The sequence below is a fragment of the Geotrypetes seraphini genome, chromosome 1 (genome assembly GCF_902459505.1).
Source record: "Geotrypetes seraphini chromosome 1, aGeoSer1.1, whole genome shotgun sequence".
NCBI classification, from domain to species: Eukaryota; Metazoa; Chordata; class Amphibia; order Gymnophiona; family Dermophiidae; genus Geotrypetes; species Geotrypetes seraphini.
This window is the reverse complement of record NC_047084.1, coordinates 181445524-181471572: the sequence shown is the minus strand read 5'-3', so window position 1 is coordinate 181471572 and position 26049 is coordinate 181445524. Positions and strand designations below refer to the sequence as shown.

The window sequence follows — 26049 nt, the reverse complement described above, 5'->3', positions numbered from 1 at the left end:
AGTCTTGCCAGCTCAACTGATCGGTGGGTGGAATTCTCCTGCTTAGGTATCCGGGTTAAAGGGAGCCTAAGGTAGGAGCTAGTAGGAGAGGCATGTCCAGTAGGAGAGGCATGCCCAGGGCTAGATTAAAGGGGGCCTAAGACACTAATTGGAAGACCTCCTATGGCACCTATTTATTTATTCAATTTTCCATACTGTTCTCTCAAGGGAGCTCAGAACAGTTTACATGAATTTATTCAGGTACTCAAGCATTTTTCCCTATCTGTCCTGGCAGGCTCATAATCTATCTAATGAACCTGGGACAATGGGGGGATTAAATGACTTGCCCAGGGTCACAAGGAGCAGGGTGGGTTTGAACCCACAACCCCAGGGTGCTGAGGCTGTAGCTTCAACCACTGTGCCACACAAGGACCTTAGGCCCTTCTCCGGTGCATCCCAGGATGCACCAGGAAGGGGAGGCTTGCCATTTTGAAGAGGTGGGCCTCCCAGCTGGAGGGAGTAGACATCCCTCTGGTCAGCCTGACTATGAAAGGTACGAGGGGGATCAAGATGGGCTTAGGGGTATCAGAGTAGGGTATTGGGGTTTGGGGGAGTGTCGAGGTGGAGGGGTTCAGGAGGTGTCATTGGTGGGGGTGTCAGGGTTCAGGGGGGCCTGCGGCAGGAGGGAGTGGGCATCTCTCCTGCCAATTGTAGTTGGGGGTGTATGGGGTTCATGTATGAGGAAGTGATATTTGACCAGTTTTGTCTGTATCCTACTCCAAGAATTTTTCTGACCTTTAACTGGTATTACTGGTGATAACCATTCTGTCTCTGAAGTGTGCTCTGCAGTCTGCACCACCCTCATCTCTCTCAAAGTATGGAAGTCCTCAGACCCCACCCTCATTACAACAGTATGCAGCCCTTTTACTAAACTGTGTTAAATGGTTAATGCAAGAATGCTATGTTATACAGCTTTCTATATAATGAACAATTTCAAAGATTTTATATTGAAAAAAAAATGTTGAGTCTTAAAATGTCAAAAATATAAATGTTATGTATATGACGTAATTTAATTTGGTAGTGAATAAATAGGCCAGTTCAAATTCATAAAACATTTTAAATGGATTCTGATTTTATGACTGGAATTTTGTAGTAAATAATTGCAAGCATATACACTTGTGAAAGATTATTCATCAGTTTGATGGTATGTCCTAGTAAATGATTTTAAGTTTAATTTTAAGGGTGACAGAACTTAATTTCAAAATGTTTTCTAAAATCACTGAGTAGAAAAAAAAAACTTTAAATAAGCAAGTCTGTTAATAATATTGAAAAATATGGGCATGAAATTTGTATTTAACCTGTTAAGAAAAAAGTGAAATATTTCATACCATCCTAAAAGGTCCTTTTACTAACCAATTTAGCGCACACTAGAAATTAGTGCATGCTAAAGGTTAAAACACCCTAATGGGCATCTTAGCATTTAGCGCACACTAATCGTAGTGTGTGCTAAATTGCTTAGAAACATAGAAACATAGAATATGACGGCAGAAAAGGGCCTTCGGCCCAACAAGTCTGCCCACTCAAATAACCCTCCCCTCTAAGTTCTTCTTTGAAGTGAACCTACGTGTTGATCCCATTTGTTCTTAAAGTCAGTCACGTTACTGGCCTCAACTACCTGAAGTGGAAGATCATTCCAACGGACAACCACCCTTTCAGTGAAGAAGTATTTCCTAGTGTCACTATGAAATTTCCTGTAAGGCCTGTAAGGAAAAAGATGTCTTCTTCCACCTTAATACGGCCAGTAACGTATTTGAATGTCTCTATCATGTCACCCCTTTCTCTGCGTTCCTCGAGAGAGTAAAGCTGCAACTTACCTAGACATTCTTCATATGGGACATCCTTGAGTCCTGAGACCATCCTGGTGGCCAACCGTTGAACCGATTCTATTTTCAGAACATCCTTTTGATAATGTGGCCTCCAAAATTGCACACAGTATTGCAGATGTGGTCTCACCATCGACCTGTACAGCGGCATTACAAGTTTCAAGTTTCAAGTTTATTAGATTTTAATATACCGACCATCAAACAAATATCTGGCCGGTTTACATTAAATTAAAAAAATAAGTATTGAAAAATAAATTAAAATAATAAATATTTAGAAGTGCATATGGTGAACATTAAGACATAAACAGGACAAACTTGACAGTGGGGAAAAAAGGGCTTTCCGCTGACAAAAACTTCTCCGGATGCAACCCAGCATTTACCTAGCCTTGGATGAGGCTTTCTCTACTTGATTGGCTGCCTTCATATCTTCACTAATGATTACTCCCAGGTCCCGTTCTGCCACAGTTCTGGTTAAGGTCTCACCATTCAGAGTGTAGGTTCTGCATGGGTTTCTGCTACCAAGGTGCATAACTTTACACTTCTTGACATTAAAATTCAGCTGCCAAATAGTAGACCAGTGCTCCAGAAAAAGTATGTCCTGTATCATAGTGTCGGGCATGGTACCTCCGCCCACTATGTTGCATAATTTAGCATCATCGGCAAATAATGCAATTTTACCCCGAAGTCCCTGAGGCAGATCTTGTATGAAGATATTAAATAGGATTAGACCCAGGACCGAGCCCTGCGGTACTCTACTGTGCACTTCCGACTGTTTACCACCACCCTCTGATGTCTGCCATTGAATTAGTGCACCTTAGTAAAGGACTCCTAAATTTGCTTATAAAAAAAGAAAATGATGATGCTGCATTAGCAATTTCTCTATCTGAATAACATATGAACGCTTTCTTGAATGCAGAATTTAAATTTCTACTCATTCTCTTTATTCTCTATTTGTAAAGTTAGATATATGTTCCTCCTCTCACTCATCTTCCAGAATCATATTTTCTTGGGAATGTGTTTTCCTTTGAAATAAAAAAATAGGGTAAAATTCAAGGTAGGAGCTGATGAATAGTTATTTTCTGTGCAGTAGGAGAGGCATGCCCAGGACCGGATTAAAGGGTAGGCCCAGTAGGCACGTGTCTAGGGCCCAAAAATGTCAGGGGGGCCCACTGAAGGAGGGCAAACAGAGCAGCTGCCCTGGGGGTCTCTGCGGTCTTAGCATTTCTTCCTCTGGTTGGCCCATCTCCCTCCCTTCCCCTCACTTTTGCAGGTCACCTTACTTTCCGATTGTTGTTTTTTGTTTTTTTTTCAAATGGTGACCGGCCCCGGCATCGACAGCAAGTAAATTTGGCAACCGTAATCTTGCAAGCGGTGCTCAGCCCAAAGCTTCCCCTCCAACGCAGCTTCCTGTTTCCACCTGGGCAGTTTGTGTCAGAGGGGAAAAAAAGAAAGGAGAAGGTACCAAGTACCATGATTGTACGATATTCTCATGAATATGACCAAACCATTTTCTTGCCATTTATCTCTTGGATTTCAGAGGAAGAAAAGGTTTGTAGTAGGAAGGTGTAGGCTTCAGAAAAAAGAGATGAATATCAGGGTTAGAGCCACAAAGAAACCAAAACCACCCATAGGGCTCGGGTGCAGAGGACTAACACTGATTGGGATTGTGGGCCAGAGAAAAGTCAAGCTCTGTGGATAGACTCCATAGAGGGAAGCTTGATAGAAAATAAAGAATATAGCAGAGAGACAGGGCACATAACAGTTCTAAAAGACTAGGGGACACTCGATAAGTTACAGGGATAAAGTTACAGGGACACTCAAAGTTACAGGGAAATACTTTAAAAACTAATAGGAGGAAATATTTTTTTCACTCAGAGAATAGTTAAGCTCTGGAATGCATTGCCAGAGGTTGTGGTAAGAGCAGATAGCGTAGCTGGTTTTAAAAAGGTTTTGGACAATTTACTGGAGGAAAAATCCATAGTCTATTATTGAGAAAGACATGGGGGAATCCACTGCTTGCCCTGGATTGGTAGCATGGAATATTGCTACTCTTTGGGTTTTGACCAAGTACTAGGGACCTGGATTGGCCACCGTGAGAACGGGCTACTGGACTTGATGGACCTTTGTTCTGACTCAGTAAGGCTATTCTTATGTAAAAGTACAGCACATGCTGTGGGTACATATAGATTGCAAAGTTATTAATTCTGATGCAGTATTCACTGATCCTCTGCTCCAATTCCAGATATTGTGTGTGCATTTTCTGGATCAGCTTTTCACAAGGTTATTCACCTGAGGTACCACAGTAAGATTCTGGTCTATAGTAATACCCCATATTTTAAGTGGTTTCCAATTTATAGCTCAGGTTATTTATTACAAAAAATAAAAAAAAGTGTCATGTATATTATCTTTTCCATTTCTAATCAAAAGAAATTTGGTTTTTACCATAATTTAATTTCAAACAATGAGTAATCATCCAATCAGAGATAACGGAAAGCAATATTCGATTCTCAATCTGATCTCAGCTTTGTCTTTGAAAGTGTAATTAATACAGTGTTTGGAAATACTGAAAGTTAAAGTTAAACTTATGACAAGTTTGGCTAACTATGGCTCCCTTTTATTAAGCCGCGTTAGGGTGTTTTATTGCCGGCCAATGCGGTAAAAGCTCAGACGCTCATAAAACGTCTATAAGCGTCGGAGCTTATACCACAGCGGCCCGGCAAAAAACCCTCGATGACCCAGCAATAAAAACAGCTTGATAAAAGGGGGGCCATAATCTGAGTCATCTGATGATAGCTGCTGAGGTCTACCATATTTATCTCTATAAGAACTGGTTTGCGTGAGGAGGTGTTTGATACTGGCAGGGGATAATAGTGACCCATGAGGTACCCCGCACGCTAATGACCATTCCTCCGACAAAACTCCCTTCATCTTTGCAGTATATGATCTGCTTGTAAGAAATCCATTAAACCATGTCAAAACATTTCTGGTCATGTCTACTGAATTCAAAATAGCCAGGAATAGTTTATAATCTACCACATCAAATGTGAATGAAAGATCAAACCGCATAATCAAAACCTGGGGCTCCTTTTACAAAGGTGCGCTAGCGTTTTTTAGCGCACGCATCGGATTAGCGCGCGCTAGCCGAAAATCTACCACCTGCTTAAAAGGAGGCGGTAGCGACTACCGTGCACAGCAATTTAGCGTGCACTATTCCGCACGTTAAGGCCCTAGCGCACCTTCGTAAAAGGAGACCCTGACCTCTACTCATCATGGTTTCTCTCTTATTGAATAACATTGATGTTTATTTCAGGCAGATCAAGGGTTCTCAACCCAGTCCTCAGGACATACCTAGACTGTCAAGTTTTCAGGATACCCACAACAAATATGAATGAGATAGATTTGCATACAATGGAGGCAGCACATGCAAATTTGTTTCATGCATATTCATTCTGGGTATCCCGAAAAACTGATAGGCTAGGTGTGTCCTGAGGACTCGGTTGAGGACCTCCAAGGTAGACATAGGAATCATAGAAAAAGCAGAGGGGGAAAAGTCGTTGATCCCCCAAATGGAACTAGGATCCACAGCATCTCTAGTGGTCATGAACAGAGACTAGAATTAGAGAATGACACAGGGACAAATTTTCCCTGTACCAGCGGGAACTCATTTTCCCATCCCATCCTTACAAGTTCTTTTCCTGTCCCTGCCCCAATCCTGCAATCTCCCTCCTCATCTGCACAAGCCTCAAACACTTTAAAATCATAAGTGTTTGAGGCTTGTGCGGTTAAGGCACAGCTTACAGGAATGGGGCAGGGACAGGAATGGCGCCAAAAATTGTGGGGATGGCATGGGGAAATTGAGTTCCTGTGGGGACGGTAAAAAAATTTGTCCCCGTGTCATTCTCTAACTAGAATCTCAGAACCTGTAGTCATCTGCCAAGACACAACAAATGTTATGGAGGAGAGTATTTGCAGCTGCAAATGCAGACTTTGGTGAGTAAACGTCCAGAATGCCAGTTGTCGGCAGGGCTGGATTAAAGAATAGGCCCAGTAGGAACAGGCCTAGGGCCCAAAATGGTCAGGGGGGGCCTGGCGTCATGAACTTCTTCAGGTAGCAGCAGCATTCACAATTTGCTGCAGTTGCCGGCTTCAGGCCTTCCTCTCTTCTGGGTCCTGCCTACTTCCTTCATAGTAATATAGTAGATGACGGCAGATAAAGACCTGAATGGTCCATCTAGTCTGCCCAACCTGATTCAATCTAAAAATTTGTTGTTGTTTTTTTCTTCTTCTTCTTAGCTATTTCTGGGCAAGAATCCAAAGCTCTGCCAGGTACTGTTCTTAGGTTCCAAATACTGAAGTTTCTGTCAAAGCTCACTCCAGTCCATCTACACACTCCCCGCCATTGAAGCCCTCCCCATCCCATCCTCTACCAAACGGCCATATACAGACACTGACCGTGCAAGTCTGCCCAGTATTGGCCTTAGTTCTTCAATATTTACTATTATTTTCTGATTCTAGATCCTCTGTGTTCATCCCATGCTTTTTTGAACTCTGTCACCGTTTTCATCTCCACCCCCTCTCTCGGGAGCGCATTCCAGGCATCCACCACCCTCTCCGTAAAGAAGAATTTCCTTACATTGCTGTTGAGTCTACCACACTTCAACCTCAAATTATGTCCTCTGGTTTTACCATTTTCCTTTCTCTTGAAAATATTTTGTTCTACGTTAATACCTTTCAAGTATTTGAATGTCTGAATCATATTTTCCTTGTCCCTCTTTTCCTCTATGGTATACATATTCAGGGCTTCCAGTCTCTCCTCATACATCTTTTGGCACAAGCCTCCTATCATTTCCTGTTTCCATGAAGGCAGGACCCAACAGAGAAGAAGGCTCAAAGCCGGCAACAGCAGTGAATTGTGAATGCTGCTGCTGTCCGAAGAAGTTCATGATGCCAGGCCTTAGGTGACAGAAAGAGGAAAGGGAGCAGGGGGGAAATAATTGCTGCACCCAACTGGAGGGAGAAGGAAGATGAGGGAGGGAATGAAAGGAGATGTCAGGGCATGGAGGGAAGAGAGGGAGGGAGGAAGAGATGCCTGGGCATGGAGAGGAGGAAGATATGCCAGACCAAGAAAAAAGGAAGGGGGAAAGACTATTGCAACCTGCTTCTTTCAGGCCTCCTGTGTCACTCCTGTGTGACACTCCTGTGGCTCCCCATCCACTTACAGTTCAAACTCTTCTTATTGACCTACAAGTGCATTCACTCTATAGCTCTTCAATATCTCTCCTCTCTTTTCTCTACCTGCACTCCTCTCCGGAACCTCCATTCATCAGGCAAATCTCTTTATCTGTACCCTTCTCCTCTACTGCCAACTCCAGACTATGTCCATTCTTTCTTGCTGCACCATATGCCTGAAGCAAACTATCTAAGTCAGTACGTCAAGCTCTGTCCTTGGAATTATTAAATCCAGACTAAAAGCCCACCTCTTCGAAAATGCATTTAACTCATAGCCCCCTCACTCTAAGCACTCTGAGAAACTCTCTAAGCCTCTACTTGTCCTGATGTCTGTTAATTTAAAATGTGAGCTCTACTGAGCAGGGACTGTCTCTTAAATGTGCAGATATACTGTATAGTGTTGCATATGTCTATCAATGCTACAGAAAATGTTAAATAGTAGTAGTACTGAGAGTGTAAATTGGTGTATATGAAAAAAAATGAGAAGAACACTGCAACCAAATGAACACAGCTTCTTTAACTGTATTCCCTATTGATTATTGCCTTCAGCTGCAGGATAGCTTTACTGATTTGCAGTGGAGGGTTAACGATTATGTAAGAAAAGGCTGACATGGTGGAAACTGGAAAACTATGATGACTTTACAGAGAGTAGTTATGGATTTTTTTTGTTCTATAGAGTCTGTTGTGCTGAATGGATTAAATAAATAGCATAACATAAAAACTTACTTATATACCGCAATATCGTTAAGTTCTATGCGGTTTACAAAAGTAATACCGCATAAATACTATTCTCTTGGATTTTGATGATGTTTTATAAGACAATTGGTTGCCGTGAACTCGCATAGAAGCCCTTTCACTAAGCTGTATTAACGCAACTTAAGGAAGCGTACTGTAGGACACACTCACGCATCCTGTCAAATGTACACACACTAACCATGAGCTAAAAAATATTTTAAAACAAAACAAAATGCAAATAGCACCAAAGGGTTCCACAAGATAAATGAAGCTAAAAATATGCAAAAGTTGTGGAACAGATTAGATGTACCAGTTTGTAGATTAATAAGCATCCAAATAACATAAAAGCAATCCACAAAGGATATATACAGTCACAAGTGACCCACAAAATAAAAACAGCCTGCTTGGAAGAGGTCTGCACAGAAAAATTAAGAATTTCCATGCTTTCATTTGTATTTTTGTGCAGAATTTCCCAACTTAACACCTCTCCTTCCCACCCCAGGTCTGACACTATTTTCAGCTTTCTTCCTCTTCAAGATAGACCCCCACCTCAGCATTCTCTTCCCCCTCCCCGCAGGTTTCCCGAATAGTTGAAGAAATTGGCATCTCGGCAGGTACCGTTTGGAAAATAATTCATAAAAAGTTGAGCATGTCCAAGGTTAGTGCAGGATGGATTCCGAGAATGCTGGCACGAAGGCCACGAGGCTCCAATCCTGTCAGGAGAACTTGGAGATGCTCTGTGAAGAGCAAGTGAATTTTTTTCATCGTTTGATGACTGGAGATGAGACCCGAGTCTATCACAGAGATCTTGAGTCCAAAATGGAGTGAATGCAGTGAAGCACACGTCATCCCCCACTCCCCAAAATTTCAAGACAGAAAAAATCTGCAGGTAAAGTCATGGTAACTGTCTTCTGGGATGATGAAGGACTTTTGCTTCTGGAGTTCTTGCCATACAAGACAACCATAATCGGGGAGAGTTACACAAATGCAATGATCACTTTGCAGGATTTAATCAAGGAGCAAAGACGGTGTCAGGTCAAAAGCGCGCCGGGACAAAGGCGTGTGCAGACAACTGAGCGCAACGTGGAGTTGTGCGCCGAAGAAAATTACTGTTTTAAAGGGCTCCGACAGGGTGTGTGTGGGGGGGAACACTTTACTTTATAAAGATCGCGCCGCATTGTGGGGGCGTTGTAGGGGGTTTGGGGGGTTGTAACCCCCCACATTTTACTGAAAACTTCACTTTTTCCCTAAAAAAACCAGGGAAACAGTTAAGTTTACAGTATAATGAAGGCGGTTACAACCCCCCAAACCCCCCCCCAATGCCGCCGCAATCTGTATTAAGTAAAGTGGGGGGGGGTGTTCCCCAACAAAACCCCCTGTCGGAGCCCCTAAAAACACTCTTTTTCTTCGGCGCGCACTTCCATCTTGCGCTCAGTTGTCGGCACGTGCCTTTGTCTTCGGCGGTTTTGTCTATGAACCAGCAAAGACGAGGAAAGCTCACAGCAGGCATGCTGCTTCTTCATAACAATGCGCCGGTGCACATGTCACGACAATCACAGGCTGACATCTGAGAATGTGGGTTTCAGCAGCTGAACCATCCACCCTACAGTCCTGACCTGGCTCCCTCAGATTATTTCCTGTTCCAGGTTTTGAAGAAATTTCTCCGTGGACAGTGATTTTCAAGTGATGGACATCGAAGAAGCTCTGATATCCTGGTTCGAAGGTCAAACAGAACAATTCTTTTCAAAGGAGTTAAAGTCATTACAGGAAAAGTGAATGAAGCATATGGAGCTATCAGGGGAGTATACTGAAAAATAAAACAAACATTTTTTGAAAACTCTTTCCCACCTCTTTTACTAAGGTGCGCTATGCTTCTTAGTGCGCGATAAATATTAGCACGTGCTAATCACGCGCTAAATGCTAACATGTGCATGTTATCGTATGGATGCATTAGCAGTTAGCGCATGCTAAACGCATGCTAAAACGCTTGACGCACCTTAGTAAAAGAGGGCCTTTGTTTCCTACTGAGGTAGATAAATTATTGAACAACTCTCATATTTACGCATAATGTCTCTAAAGCATTAAATCCTCTCAGCTTTCAGATTACTGTGCTATCATTTTCTGGCTGAAGACATGAATGGGAGCTGATTAAGAGAATGCTTTTCTTGTGAGAAGTGAAAAAAATATTCATTAGCAATCTTAAAGAGATGTGCTAATTCAATCAATTTTGTGTATAAACTCCCTTTAAATTCCTGCCCTCCTCCCAACACAAAAGAACATTCTCATCTCTTGAACAACTGCAAATAATAGACGCTGTTAGTTCATTCTACAAATTTTCGGCATTGATTTCCACAGAGGGGGGAAAATTTCAAAGAACTTTCTGGAGGATAAATTAGAGTTAATAAATGTAAGTCAGCCGTGTATAATACAAAAACTCGGATATGGTGAATATCAATAATAATCACAAAAAACACTTTCACCAAAAGGATGTATTGAAGGTATATTAAACAAAAGACACAAGCAAAGACCAGTCTTAATGGAGGAAAAAGCCTCAGACAGGGGCCCACCCACCTCCACAATGGTGGAATAACGGTGTTCAGGCGATCACTTCACTGGCATAAAACCTCCTACTGTAAAGGTCATAGCAATGTGTCAAATGTATCAAAAAATTGCTTTCAAGATTGAGTGATGCAGAGAAAAGTAATAATAACTTAACTTTCTCCTTAAGGATCGGAACACCGTGTATAAGCCACATGTAAGTCATGTACGCTTTCTTAACATAAACAAATTTGAGCGTATTAAAAAAAACCTGCATTCTAGAATGTCTAATAGCACAAAAATTCAGTTTTTAATTTCAATCTAGGTAGGTGTCTGGAATGTGAAAATTAACTTGTATGCAGGCTTTAGGGAAGCATAAACCTTTGCAGTTAGGGACATCCTGTTGAATATTTATCATATCATATTCCTTGATATTGGGAAAATAGTTACAAATTCTTTTTGAAGGCTGGAGTTAAAATTCCCTCACAAAAAAATTTAAAATAGCATTTTATTTTGAAACAAAAATGTGAAAACCATTTTGAAAATGACCTGGTTGTCATTGAAACATATTTTGAAAGCACTCAGATTTATAAAGTTACATAGGAACCTGTGGAACTTTGTAGGACTAAGTGCTTTGAAAATGAGCCCCACCGATATCTGGTAATTTTCAATAGCTTAATAAATATGGTTACGTGGTTAAGAAGCACGATGTTATGTTATGTTATGTCATAAACATATTTAATGTAACTACAGGCACCATTTTCAAAATTTTACCATGTTCTTGATAGTTCTGGTTTCTTCTGCTTTTGCTGTTAAATTGTACATATAGTAAAGCTATTCTGAGGTTCTCATAATTTCCATTATTTTTCAAATAGCGAAAATCTGATGCCAGTGCACATTAAATTATTTTACATTATAAAATTGCTAGACAGTACAATTTATCCACATATCCAGAGTAACAAGAGGGATTTGAAACTGGAGCCTACCATATAGAGCAGCCAAGATTAAGACCTTGAATATATGGAAGCCAAATCCCCTTGCTTTCCGATAGCACTGCTGACACTATGTACAGTTTAGAGCAGGGCTTTTCAACCCAGTCCTTAGGGCACACCAAGACCCATCGGGTTTTCAGGATATCCACAAAGAATAGGCATAAGATACTTTGCATACCAAGGTGGAAGTGCACGCTACTCTCCATCATGCATACCGTATTTATTGTGGATAACCTGAAAACCAAATGGGTCTTGATGTGCTCTGAGGACTGGGTTTAGAAGGCCTGGTTTAGACAAATCCATTTACAGAGAACCTGGTGGACCTGACTAGTGGCATACCTAGCATACGTGATACCCGGGGCACATTATTTTTTGACACCCTCCTCATCTATATGAAAAACATGAATTTTAGTAACAATCCACACATCACACAACAAGAGTGTACTTAGAAAAAGGCAATATCTTACAAAATGCAGTGAGCAGTAGAACATTAATATACCCATTGTAAAACTAAACAAGCCAGGACTAATACAGATCGATCCTGCACAGTCATTGCTAACAGAGAACCATGGCTTTCATACAAACAGAACATAGAAAACACCTTCGCCCAGTATGGAATATATAATCACAAACTACCCCCCCCCCTTTAAAATCATAGCGCAGTTTTTAGCACCGGCCATGGCAGCAACAGCTCCAACACTGATAGAATTCCTATGAGTGTTGGATCTGTTACCACCACGGACGGTGCTAAAAAATGCACTACAGTTTTGTAAAAGGGGGGTGGGTAAAATAGAAATATGTAGACAAAAGTTAAAACTGAACCACCAAGAAGCTGGACTCTGCATACAGTGCAAAACCAGAGAAACAGTGATGCATGTCCCCTAATATTGTGCAAAATGTAAAGATTGCAGATATAAATTTGAAAAAAACAGAGAACTAGCAATCATCACTTTACAAATTAACAAATAAACCCCACCTTTTATGAAGCTGCATTAAGGTCTTTTATTGTAGGCCATGGCAGTAAAAGCTCTGATGCTCATATGAATTCTATGAGCATTAGCTCCAATGCTCATAGGAATTCTATGAGCACCAGAGCTTTTACTGCCACAGCCTGCGATAAAAAGCCCTAATGTGGCTTCATAAACCGCCCCCCCCCCAATTTTATGATGTCGTATTAGGCTTTTTTATCACTGGCTGTGGCAGTAAAAGCTCTGGTGCTCATAGAATTCCTATGAGTGTTGGAGCTAATATTGCCATGTCTGGCGATATAAAAAGCCTGCCTCTTCCCCCTCTCTCCTCCCAGCTTCTATAAAGCATCTGCCCCCTCTCTCCTCCCCGCTTCCATAAAGCGAGGACTGTTTTGAGTCCAAAAGGGGTGAAGGAGAGCCAACAAATATGTTTTTACTTTGGGCCATCTCTCCTCCCCACTTCCATAAAGCATCTGCCCTCTCTCTTATCCCCGCTTCCGTAAAGCAAGGGCTGTTTTGAGTCCAAAAGACGTGAAGGAGAGCCAACAAAATATGTTCCTACTTTGGGACATGACACCAATAACGTTTCTTTCCATTCATTCCTACCAGAACATCTGGCCTTGATCACACCTGCAGAACACAGATCAACCCTATGCGAATACAGAGTCACAAATTAAAAGTTCTAATATACACAAATGAAACCCTAATGCCAGACTCTGCATGCATGTAGTACAACACCAGAGAAATAGAAACAAAAGCATAGATAGCAGATGTAAATTCTCAAAACCAACATATTTCAATCATAAAATTGAAAATAAAATCATTTTTCCTACCTTTGATGTCTGGTAATTTTTATTTTTCTACACATGTTTTCCCAGTCTCTGGTTGCACTTCCTTCTTTCTGTGCCCTTAACTCTATTTCCATGGCCTTCTTATCGATTTGCTGCTTCTCTCACCTTCACTTTCTGTCCTATATCCATCTTTGGCATTAACTTTCAATATTCAACTTTTTTCCATTTTTCTTCTTCCTTCTCAATTCTATCTACTATTCCATATCTTTCCTTCCCATCTATCCATGTGCACCATCTCCTCCCTCTCTCTGCCCTTCCCCTCCCCTCCATTCATGTGTACCATATTCCCTTTCTTTCTCCCTGCATTTTTCATCCCCATCCCCTCACCATCTTTGCATGTTTCATCGCTGTCCCCTCATCATCCCCAAAGTCTTAATTTTTTCCCCACGTTTCCCTGCTCAAAACAGAAAGATGATTTTATGCAATTTTATGGGCCTAAGGCATTGCAAGTAAACATTTTGGGCCTGATTCTCAAAATGGCAACCCAATTGTAGGTGATGGTAGGTGTCCTACTGCCATCTAATGGACCAATTGGGACACACTTATTAAAAAAAAAAAATTGATGTAGCGAATGATGCCTACAATGTAGGTGTCATTTGTGCGTGTATGGAGGTGTCTAGGCACACCTATGGATGCTTAAGGCCAGTATAGGTGGAAAATATGCCAGAAGTGGCCTTAGGCATTCATAGGTATGCCTAGGTGTTTCTGTAGGTGCAAGTCAGACACCTTAAATGTAGGCTCATAAAACACTGGCCTACATTTAAGGCATCTGTACAAAAAATAGATGTGATTCTGGATGCAGTGCCTACCAGTATTTAACATGCAGTAGGCACCCATTTTGCAAATGCTTACCACAACGGGCACCGTTTCCACAATCAGGCCCTTTAAACCTATAATGTGTATGTGTTGGGCTGGGAGGATTCTAACTTTATTTTGATTTCTAACTTTATTTTGATTGAAAGAACATCAATAAAAGTACAACTTGTGAGGCATGCTAGATTTTGAATTGCGCACAGAAAACTAGACATCAGCTTAGTATTAGTGACATTTAAGTCCAGCTGTCCTCAAAATGTTAGTTCTTATTCAGTTCACAAAATCACAACAAATAAACACCCCCCCCCCCCTTTTAAGATGCCATATTAGGCTTTTTTTATTGGCAGCCATGGTGGTAAAAGGTCCAATGCCCATAGAATTCTTATGAGTGTTGGAGCTAATACTACCACAGCTGGCGATAAAAAAGTCTAACACAGCTTCATAAAAAGGGGCCAAAGCAAGAAGTGATTTTTTTTTTTTTTTTTTTTTAGCAAAACAAATACAATTGAAACATATCACATATCAACAACAGCCTTCAGAATATCACATATAAATATATTAAGCTCCCTTGTATCAAGCCGCGTTAGGTTTTTTTTTTTTTAATTCTTTATTCATTTTCAAATTTACAATAAGTGTAACAATATATCTAAACAAATTAACAATAAATATAATACTTAATAATCATCAATGGTACAAATAATATGCTCTTATCTCCCACCCTTCCCACCCTTTCTTATCATATAATCAATACCTTATACCAGGGGTGTCCAATGTAGGTCCTCGAGGGCCGCAATCCAGTCGGGTTTTCAGGATTTCCCCAATGAATATGCATTGAAAGCAGTGCATGCAAATAGATCTCATGCATATTCATTGGGGAAATCTTGAAAACCCAACTGGATTGCGGCCCTTGGACACCCCTGCCTTATACAATATGTAACAATAAATTTACCATCCCCTCCCCCCTTACGATCAAACTTGTAAATTTAAGAGAAAAATAAAATAAAATGCCATCTAATCGGTACAATACTTTGTAAATGGCTCCCACACATCCTGAAATTTCCTGAAAAAACCGCGCTGTATTGCAATACATCTTTCCATTTTATAAACATGACATAAGGAATTCCACCAGAAATTATAATTTAATTTACTCCAATTTTTCCACTTATACGTAATTTGTTGAATGGCAACCCCAGTCATTATAAGTAATAATTTCTGGTTATTTGTAGAACACTTTTTGCTCTCATTGCCATACCAAATAGCACAGTATCATATGATAAAAATATTGCCGGCCGCTGTGGTAAAAGCTCTGAAGCTCATAGGAATTCTATTAGCATTACAGCTTTTAACACAGCAGCCGATGATTAAAAAAAAAACCTTAAGGCGGCTTAATAGAAGGGGGATTTAGTGGTTTTTTTCAGTGTAAAAGCAAACCAATGGTTTAGTGCTTTTCTCAGAGAGAGGCCAACCAAAAAGCATAAACAGACAATGTCAATCCCAAGCAACAAAACAAAGCCAGCAAATAAAGAAAATAAAATTTCAATCAAGTACATCCCTCAGAATATCACACACAAATAGCTTTGGGCCTCTTTTACAAAGCCATGGTAGTTATGCTGCCACAAAAAAATGCACCAAAGCGCTTCGCCGCAACAGCATAAATACTGTGGTTTTGTAAAAGTGTACTTTTCTCTCAGTCATTTCCAGGAACCTTGAACCCCATGCAGGCAATTCTTAACATTAATCTATAGTACATGGCTTATTGCCTCTTCAGTGAGAAACCAAACAGACAAAAGAATATCAATATCCACTATAACTGTTCAAGTTTAGCGTTAAGTTTTAGAAATACTCTTGTTTCCAAGTTTCTAAACAAACTGGATTATTACAGATTGATTCTACATAGTCATTCAGTGCTATCAGAATAACTGGCCTATTTCACACAAACAGACCCTCACCAAGCATGGGATAAGTATCTAGAAACTAAAAATAGAAATATGTCAACAAAAGTAAAACTGAACCGCCAGGAAGCCAGACTCTGCATACAATGCAACACCATAGAAACAGAAACAATGACACATGTTGCCTAATACTGTGCAAAATATAACGATAGCAGATGTAAATTAAAAGAAACTGACAAATAACAATCACCACTTTACAAATTAACAAATAGAAATACAACAAAAAATGGGCCCACCTTGGGGGTTAGTGCCCAAGGAAAAGATCTGGGTGTCATTGTGGACAATATGATTAAACCTTCTGCCCAATGTGTGGTGGCAGCCAAAAAAGTAAACCGAATACTTGGAATTATTAATAAAGGAATGGTTAACAAGACTAAGAATGTTGTAATGCTTCTGTATTGCTTCATGGTGCAACCTCAGCTTGAGTATTGCGTTCAGTTCTAGTCGCCTTATCTCAAGAAAGATATAGCAACACTAGAAAAGGTTCAAGGAAGAATGACTAAGGGCTCCTTTTACAAAGGTGTGCTAGCGTTTTAGCGCATGCACCGGATTAACGTGTGCTATAGCACACACTACCCAAAAAACTACCACCTGCTCAAGAGGAGGCAGTAGCGATTAGTGTGAGTGGCATTTTAGCATGCGCTATTCTGCATGTTAAGACCCTAACGCACCTTTGTAAAAGGAGCCGTAAGTGCTGATTTTAGGACACTTTTTGGATGTTTATATTTTTTTGATTATGAGCCCCTGAGTCCAGTGATTTTTCACTTTTTTCATTCCATATTTTAACATTGGAACAAAAAAAGTGGAAAATCACTGGACTAACCCCCCTCTTCTACTAAACTGCACTGCTCCTGACGCTCATAGAGTTCTTATGAGCGTTGGGAGCAGCGCAGGTCATTCAGCGCGGCTCCCCGCGCTAAAACCGCTAGCACGGTTTAGTAGAAGAGGCCCTATGTGTATAGGCCCCAATGAAAACTGCCCCAACTTTGTTAGTTAGGCAGAGAACTTTTCAGTGGCCCCTTATAAATGGAAGAGGTAGAACTGGAGATATTAAGGAAGAGAGCTCTGCCCATAAAGAGGAAGTATCATTTTGGTCCTATCTCCCTTCATAGCTATTTCAGCTTTCTCTGTGCAATTATTAAACCACAAACATAATAAAAGAACATATTTTCTCATCAAAATTGAAATTTTTCCAAACTGAAAGAATTCTAAAAAATACTTTTAAGGGTTAGTCTTTGTTTTTTATAAACCATCCAGATCACAGCACATTTCATTGCAAACTAATGATTTTTGGTTGATACCATTCCACAATCCACAATCAAATTATAACTACAGTATGAATAGTCATTCAATTAAAATGCCTCATGCATGAAATTATTAGGACACAGTGATATCTGAGAAAATACTGAGATTCGTAAACTTTTAAATAAAAGAATACACCCCACCCCTCTTTTACTAAGCCTCAGCAGAGGTATCTACTATGGTCCAGAGTGCTAAATGTTCCGATGCACCTAGGAATTCTATGAGTGTCTACCATGGCTTAGTAAAAGGGAGAGATAGTGCTTAAACATCTTCAACAACAGAAGTATGAAGTGTTCTAGAATGAATAATATAGATTAACTTAACTAGATTATATTTTTGAACAAAATATACAGAGTGGATTGTAAACTATTTGTGCTTTCAAGTACAAGGTCCTCCAACAATGTCGAAACAAGTGCTATAGAAATAACCCAAGTAGACAACAAATACTACTTTTTTAAAGCATATTTTAGAATTTGAAATTCAACTATTTGGGCAAAATCAAATGCACACTAAAAGAGATCATTTCAAAGATCCTGATGAGTAAAATCTATATACGATATGTAACAGCACATATTTGTAAAGAAACTCCAGTCATGAAAATTAAGACTTTAATAGTCCATTTTAATGCCATTTACCACAGTTTGCATCTTAGTAATGTAACATGCAGTTCTATAATTCATCGCTCTTTCTATTCTTTATGTATTAAATTTCAGATAAAGTGCTATCATAGAAGACTTACCTCTGTCGCTGAAGTCATCCACAAGAATTATTTCAGCTATTAGGCCATCTGGTGTCCGGTTGATAATACTTTGTATAGTTCTGAGGAGTGAAGTCCACCCCTCATTATGAAAGGGGATGATGATGCTAGTATTTGGTAATTTTTCCAGGTACATTTTGTGCTTACAGCTGATAAAAGAAAAAATAGAAGTACTTTAGCAGCAAACATCAATCCCTTCTTCCTGTAACTACTAGCATTTTCTAGGGATTGTTCAAAATGAAAGGATTAAAAAAAATACACTTAAGCCCATTTTATTATTTTTTTTTTTTTACTAAGCTGCGAAAGAGGTTTATACCATTGCCCAGGGTGCTAAATGCTTCTATGCTGATCTGACATTCATAGGAATTCTACGAGTGTCGGAGCATTTAGCACTCTGGGCCATGGTAGAAACTAGAGAGTTGCGCGGGGACAGAAATCCCACCCGTCCCCGCCAAAGTCTCACCCGTCCTCACCCGTCCCCGTGAGGAATCCCACCCGTCCCCACCCGTCCCCGTGAGGAATCCCTCTGTCCCCACCCATCCCCGCGAGGAATCCCCTCCATCCCCGCCCGTCCCCGTGAGGAATCCCCTCCGTCCCCGCCCGTCCCTAAAAACTTCAGAAATAGTTATTTCATTTAATTATGCTACTGAATTAAAGGCTCTGGTAGAAACCCATTTACAAATAAGCAAAAAGAATTTATTAATTTGGAAATATTAATTGGGAAGAATACATACTTTGTAAATGGGTTTCTACCAGAGCCTCTTTGGTTTAAAAATTTTTATCAACACAACTAATATACTACTTTATCCTGAAGCAAAAAAAAAAAAAATAATAAATAGAATTCTTTTCCTACCTTTGTTGCCTGGTTTCTGCTTTCCTCATGTTCTCATTCAGTTCCTTCCATCCACTGTCTCTCTTCCTTCTGCGTCTTCCATTTGCTCTGTTACTGTGTCTCTCCCTTTCTCCCCCCTTCCAAATTGGTCTGGCACCCATCTTCTTCCCTCCGCTCCCCCCATAGTCTGGCATCTCTGTCTTCTTCCCTGCCAGCGTCTTCTCCCCACTCTATCTTCCCCATTTCCTTTCAGCGTCCTTCTCCCCCCCCCATATTCCCCATGTCCTGTCAGCGTCCTTCTCCCCCTATGTCTTCCCCATGTCCTTTCAGTGTCCTTCTCCCCCCTCTGTCTTCCCCATGTCCTTTCAGTGTCCTTCTTCCCCTCTGTCTTCCCCATGTCCTTTCAGCGTCCTTCTCCCTCTCTGTCTTCCCCATGTGCTTTCAGCGTCCTTCTCTCCCCCCGTCTTCCCCATGTCCTGTCAGCGTCCTTCTCCCCCTTCTGTCTTCCACAAATGCTTTCAGTGTCTTCCCCCCCCTCGCCCCATGGCCTTTCAGCGTCCTTCTCCACCCCTTTGTCTTCCACAGTGCTTTCAGCGTCCTTCTCCCCCCTCCTTCTCTCCCGCCCCGGGTGCAGCACAGCCGGCCAGGTCCCCTTACTTTTTGTGGCGCTTTCCCAACCGACCGACCGACAACAGCCCCGGTCTGACAAACCTCCCTGCCCTTAACCGCGAATCTAAATTTCCTTCTTACAGCTGCTGACGTCGGAGGGAGGGAGGGCTTTGTTTAAGCCCTCCCTCCCCTACGACGTCAGCGCTGACGTCGGGAAGACTTCAGTTCGGCTCTGTGCTGCAAGCAGAGCAGGTAGGGAGAAAAGCCGCGCGACTTAGTACATCCAGCCCCGCAGGAACCCCGCGACCCTCGGAGGCGTCCCCACGGGATCCCCGTGACCCTAGGGGGCGTCCCCATGGGATTCCCGCGACCCTAGGGGGCGTCCCCACGGGATCCCCGTGACCCAAAGGGGGAACCCGCGGGATGCCCGCGGGTCCCGCGGGATTCCCGTCATCCCCGTTCAGCTCTCTGGTAGAAACCTCTATCTTGGCTTAGTTAAAAGGGGGAGTTAATTACATAATATTAAAAAAATCATGGGCTCCTTTTACTAAACTGTGGTAGAGCTTTTTACTATATGCTGGTGAGGTAAATGCCCCGAAGCTCATTCAATTCATACGAGCATCAGAACATTTACCTCAATGTCCTGTGGTAAGAAGCATAATTCCGATCTTCAAGAAAATAGGAAAATAATGGGAAGTAAGAGAAGGATAAGGCAGAGTATAAAAGACAAGGAACATAAAAGCAAAAGCGGAATCATTTTCTACTAAGATTAATGCTAATTGCCAGTATCTATCAGTTGCCACTAATTCCTACCCCATCATCTCCATTACCATTGTCTACTAATAAATTATTCCTGGGATTCAAAAATCTGCTTACAGTGAGAAGGATTAAAGGTAACATAATCCTTTTATTGAAATTAACTAAACAACTCCTAGAAAATTACAAAAAAAAAAAAAAAAAAAGACATGCCAAGTGTTAAGGTATTAAAAGGTATTAAACCTCCTTAAAGAGCCCAATCTCTTAAATTCACAAATGTTGCCACTATACTACCTCTATACACGTCCTCTTGTACTGACATCTCTAGAATGGCTGTCAGGCTAACAGCCAAATGATCACTAATGCCATTTCCCTGTAATCTCTTAACAGATTAGGAACATAATATAATAGGATCCATATGAAGAATAACATCTATATGAAGACTTTCAGGTATTGATTCAGCCTCTCTTTAGCTGAGGTTAAATCAAGAAAATAAAGAAACCTCAAATTTGTTTTGTTGATCAGATTTTCCACCCTTTCCATTTTATTCTAAGTCAAGAAATTTACCTTAAATAGAGAATTATTTACTGCGTTTATGGAGTCTAACCTTTTATTTTACTTAAATTTTTATAAAATTGCAAATAGGAAAATTGGGTTACAGCAACAAAGCAACCCGAAAAAGTGGAAATAAAACTTGGGATAGTCAACTGATACGAGGGGCTGCTGAAAGGTTCAACCCCAACCAACAAAGTTGGGGCAGTCTCCATCAAGGCCTATATAGTTAGTCCAGAGATTTTCCACTTTTATCATTCTGTATTTTTCAAATGGAATGAAAAAAATAGAAAATTACAGGACTAAGTGTATAGCTCTCGATGGAGACTGCCCCAACTTTGTTGGTTGGACTGAGAGCTTTTCATCATATGTACCGTATTTTCACGCATATAACGCGCGCGTTATACGCGTTTTTACCTACCGCGCATACCCCTCGCGCGTTATATGCGTGAGCGCGGTATACAAAAGTTTTAAAACATAGTTCCCACCCCGCCCGACGCCCGATTCACCCCCCAGCAGGACCGCTCGCACCCCCACCCCGAACGACCGCTCGCACGCGCTCCCACCCGCACCCGCATCCACGATCGGAGCAAGAGGGAGCCCAAGCCCTCTTGCCCGGCCGACTCCCCGACGTCCGATACATCCCCCCCCCCGGCAGGACCACTCGCACCCCCACCCCGAACGACCGCTCGCACGCGCTCCCACCCGCACCCGCATCCACGATCGGAGCAAGAGGGAGCCCAAGCCCTCTTGCCCGGCCGACTCCCCGACGTCCGATACATCCCCCCCCCCGGCAGGACCACTCGCACCCCCACCCCGAACGACCGCTCGCACGCACTCCCACCCGCACCCGCATCCACGATCGGAGCAAGAGGGAGCCCAAGCCCTCTTGCCCGGCCGACTCCCCGACGTCCGATACATCCCCCCCCCCCGGCAGGACCACTCGCACCCCCACCCCGAAGGACCGCCGACTTCCCGACAATATCGGGCCAGAAGGGAGCCCAAACCCTCCTGGCCACGGCGACCCCCTAACCCCACCCCGCACTACATTACGGGCAGGAGGGATCCCAGGCCCTCCTGCCCTCGACGCAAACCCCCCTCCCCCCCAACGACCGCCCCCCCCCCCAAGAACCTCCGACCGCCCCCCAGCCGACCCACGATCCCCCTGGCGACCCCCACGACCCCCCCACCCCCCTTCCCCGTACCTTTGGTAGTTGGCCGGACAGACGGGAGCCAAACCCCCCTGTCCGGCAGGCAGCCAACGAAGGAATGAGGCCGGATTGGCCCATCCATCCTAAAGCTCCGCCTACTGGTGGGGCTTAAGGCGCGTGGGCCAATCAGAATAGGCCCTGGAGCCTTAGGTCCCACCTGGGGGCGCGGCCTGAGGCACATGGGCCCAACCCGACCATGTGCCTCAGGCCGCGCCCCCAGGTGGGACCTAAGGCTCCAGGGCCTATTCTGATTGGCCCACGCGCCTTAGGCCCCACCAGTAGGCGGAGCTTTAGGATGGATGGGCCAATCCGGCCTCATTCCTTCGTTGGCTGCCTGCCGGACAGGCGGGTTTGGCTCCCGTCTGTCCGGCCAACTACCAAAGGTACGGGGAAGGGGGGTGGGGGGGTCGTGGGGATCGCCAGGGGGGTCGCGGGTCGGCTGGGGGAGCGGTCGGAGGTTCTTGGGGGGGGCGGTCGTTGGGGGGGAGGGGGGTTTGCGTCGAGGGCAGGAGGGCCTGGGATCCCTCCTGCCCGTAATGTAGTGCGGGGTGGGGTTAGGGGGTCGCCGTGGCCAGGAGGGTTTGGGCTCCCTTCTGGCCCAACTACCAAAGGTACGGGGAAGGGGGGTGGGGGGTCGTGGGGGTCGCCAGGGGGGGTCGCGGGTCGGCTGGGGGGGGCGGTCGGAGGTTCTTGGGGGGGGGCAGTCGTTGGAGGGAGGGGGGTTTGCGTCGAGGGCAGGAGGGCCTGGGATCCCTCCTGCCCGTAATGTAGTGCGGGGTGGGGTTAGGGGGTCGCCGTGGCCAGGAGGATTTGGGCTCCCTCCTGGCCCGATATTGTTGGGGAGTCGGCGGTCCTTCGGGGGGAGGGATGTATCGGACGTCGGGGGGGGGCATCAGGCTTTCAGGATGGGGACAGACCTTCAAGGGGGGACAGTGCACGGAAGTCAGGGGGGGTGAACGGAGAGTCGGAAAGTCAGGGCGGGCGAAAGGAGCGTCGGGCAGCATGCGCGGTATACCCGTGAGCGCGGTATACCAAAGTTTTTGTACATATCATCGTGATTTTTGCGCGCTATACCCGTGTGCGCGTTTTATACGGGTGCGCGTTATTTGCGTGAAAATACGGTATTTCAAATATAAGGTCTCTTTTATGAAGCCATTTAGTGCGGGCCACTGCGGTAACTGCTCTGAAGCCCAAGGGATTTAAAGGGCTTCAGGGTTGATGTTGCATGGCTTTGTGAAAAAAAAAAAAAACATGGGGGGGGGGTTGGATAATGCTCTGGACAATCCTTTAGATCTTCAGATTGATATTTATTGTAATACATCAATAGAACCTGACACGGTCTGTGTTTCTGCTGAACTGAGTTTGCCTCAGGAGTCAAAAAATATGTATCATATATAAGAACAATAGCAATAGCTTTACTAGGTCAGACCAATGGTCCATCTAGCTCAGTAGCCTGTCTTCACGGTGGCCAATCCAGGTCACTAGTAGCTGGCTAAAACCTAAATAGTAGCAATATTCCACGCTACCAATCCAGTGCAAGTAGTGGCTCCCCCCATGTCTGTCTCAATAACAGAGTATGGACTTTTCCTCCTGGAAATTGTCCAAACCTTTCTTAAAACCAGCTACATTAGCCGCTATTACCACAACCTCTGGCAACACATTCCCGAGCTTAACTATTTCTCTGAGAGAAAAAATATTTCCTCCTATTGGTTTTAAAAGTTATTTCCCTGTAACTTCATTGAGAGTCCCCTAGTCTTTGTAATTTTTGACGGTGTGAAAAACTAATCATCACTCAGGAATTTGTAGACTTCAGTCATATCTCCCCTCAGCTGTCTCTTTTCCAAGCTGAAGAGCCCTAATCTTTTTAGTCTTTCCTCATACAAGAGGAGGTCCATTCCCTTTATCATGTTGGTCGCTCTTCTTTGAACCTTTTTAGTTCCACTATATCTTTGAGATAAGTCAACCAGAAATGAACACAGTACTCAAGATGAGGTCTCAACATGGTAATCATCAAAATGTTCATAACGGCAAAGTGTTCGCTGCAGAACTCACTCGTTAATTAGAATTAATTAGAAGTTATACACATAACTTTGTATGTGTACTACCCATGATGTTATATGTCAGATCAAGTGTGTGAGTCTGAAAAGGGGGCATTTCTAGATGCAGATCATGGGTGTTCTTTTAAGTTATGTGCAAGTTTTTAGCTCATGTACCAATGTGCGCACAACTTAGGTACAGGAATTTAGGCCAGGTTTTCATAATCAGTGCTAAGCATGAATCTATAAGTTGTGTGTAACTTTTATAGAATTGCCTTTAGTGCCACACTAGTCAGCATCAATTTTTTAGGTGTGATATATGCAATCAGGTCCTAAACCTAGTGATAGGAGCACTATGTTATAACACTTGTCATCCTAGAGCACAGGTGTCAAACTCAAGGCTCACGGGCTAAATCCGGCCCGCCTGGTTGTTTTATGCGGCCCGTGGTCCGATGCCCCCAGTGTTACCTTGAGGCTGGCTCCCTTCTCCTCACAGCCGTAGTGTGCACGGAGCCGCATGCAGCGGCTCCTCGTGCGTCCCACACCTCTTCCGGAAGCATTCCCTCTGCTGTTGTAACGTCAGAGAGAAGGCTTCTGGTTCAGATGCAGGACGCACGAGGAGCCGCTGCACGCAGCTTTGTGTACACTGCGGCTGTGAGGAGTAGGGATCCGGCCACAAGATAACACTGGGGGGCTCGGACCGCGGGCTGCATAAAACGGCCAGGTTGGAGCCAGCCAGAAGATTAGACATCCGTTGGAGGGAGACAACAAAGGTAGGGGGAATGATTTTATTTTCAAGTTAGTGTTTGAATTGTTTCAATTTTGAGCATTTTAATCTGCTAACTTTTGCACTGCTCAGGAAGAAATACACTTGTTTCTTTTTCTCTGGGGGTTGTACTGCATGCAGAATCTTGAATCTTAGGGTGTTTTTAAAAAAATATATTAGTACTTTTAGTTTTTGGTCCCGTATTTTCATAGAGGTTATCTGTGTTCTGGTAGGAAAGAATGTTGAGAAGCATATAGTATGCTTTGTGTAGTTTAATTTTGTGGTTAACCATTACCATTATGTGTTTATAAGATTATATATTGTGTGTGTGTATATATTAAAAATGAATGGAAAAAATGGAGTTATAATTAGTATTATTATGGGGGCGGGGTCTGGGGCGGAGATTGTGCGGGGTCTGCCAGCGACTTAGCCTGTGTTTTGGATTTTGGCCCCTTAATGTGATTGAGTTTGACACCCCTGTCCTAGAGGGTTAAATAATAGCCTCAAAGAAAAAAAAGGACAGTAGAAACAGACCAGATAAATTCCAACACAAGGGTTTTATTTAAAAAGACCAAACACAGATCTGCGTTTTGGTGCAGAAGTGACTGCCTGAGGAGTCAATAATTTACTCTAAACATGTACAGATGCATATAATATTCTTACAGATCAGTTGGGGGCCCCCTCCTTAATTTAATATAACATTTTTCTCACTAGATCATATCTGGTTTTGTGGGCAGTCTGTGCTATTTTTATTCATGGATTAATTTTGTGCAACTGCACAATGCAAAAATTTGCATATAATTTATATTTTTCTGCAGTAAATAAGCTTGCTATGCTGGTCTGTTGTAAGAGACAAACTGAAAGCAGAAGTTGCATGACAATTATCAGAACAGACTCTGGGGCCAGATTAGTACAAAATTGATCCTGAACAGTCAATGCTATCAGAAAAACATGTAATTTTCATACACACAGAACACAGATACACCCTCGCCTAGTATGGAATAAGTAATCACAAACTAAAAATAGAAATATATCGACAAAAGTTAAACTAAACTGCCAAGAAGCCAGACTCTGGCAACAGTGAAACACTACAGAAACAGTGACACGTCCCCTAAACAGCCTGGGCCAATCAGAGCCACAGGCCCCTCCCCGGTGCATCCCAGGATGCACCGGAGAGGGGAAGGCCCATTTTGAAGAGGTGGGCCAGCTGGCCGGAGGGAGTAGGCATCTAAAGTCAGCAATCTAAAGGTAAGGGGGTAGAGGGTGCTGGTCGTCGGAGACATGGGGG

The 26049-nt window shown here is 43.0% G+C and overlaps 1 protein-coding gene across 1 annotated transcript in view; it reads right to left on the bottom strand.

Moving 5' to 3' along the window:
* The window catches only part of GALNTL6 (polypeptide N-acetylgalactosaminyltransferase like 6), a 1396075-nt gene that overhangs the window by 819253 nt on the left and 550773 nt on the right, over positions 1–26049 (bottom strand). Inside the window, exon 5 of the mRNA XM_033942486.1 lies at positions 17982–18148. Coding sequence (XP_033798377.1) covers positions 17982–18148 — 167 coding nt within the window. The remainder of the gene's footprint in view (positions 1–17981; positions 18149–26049) is intronic.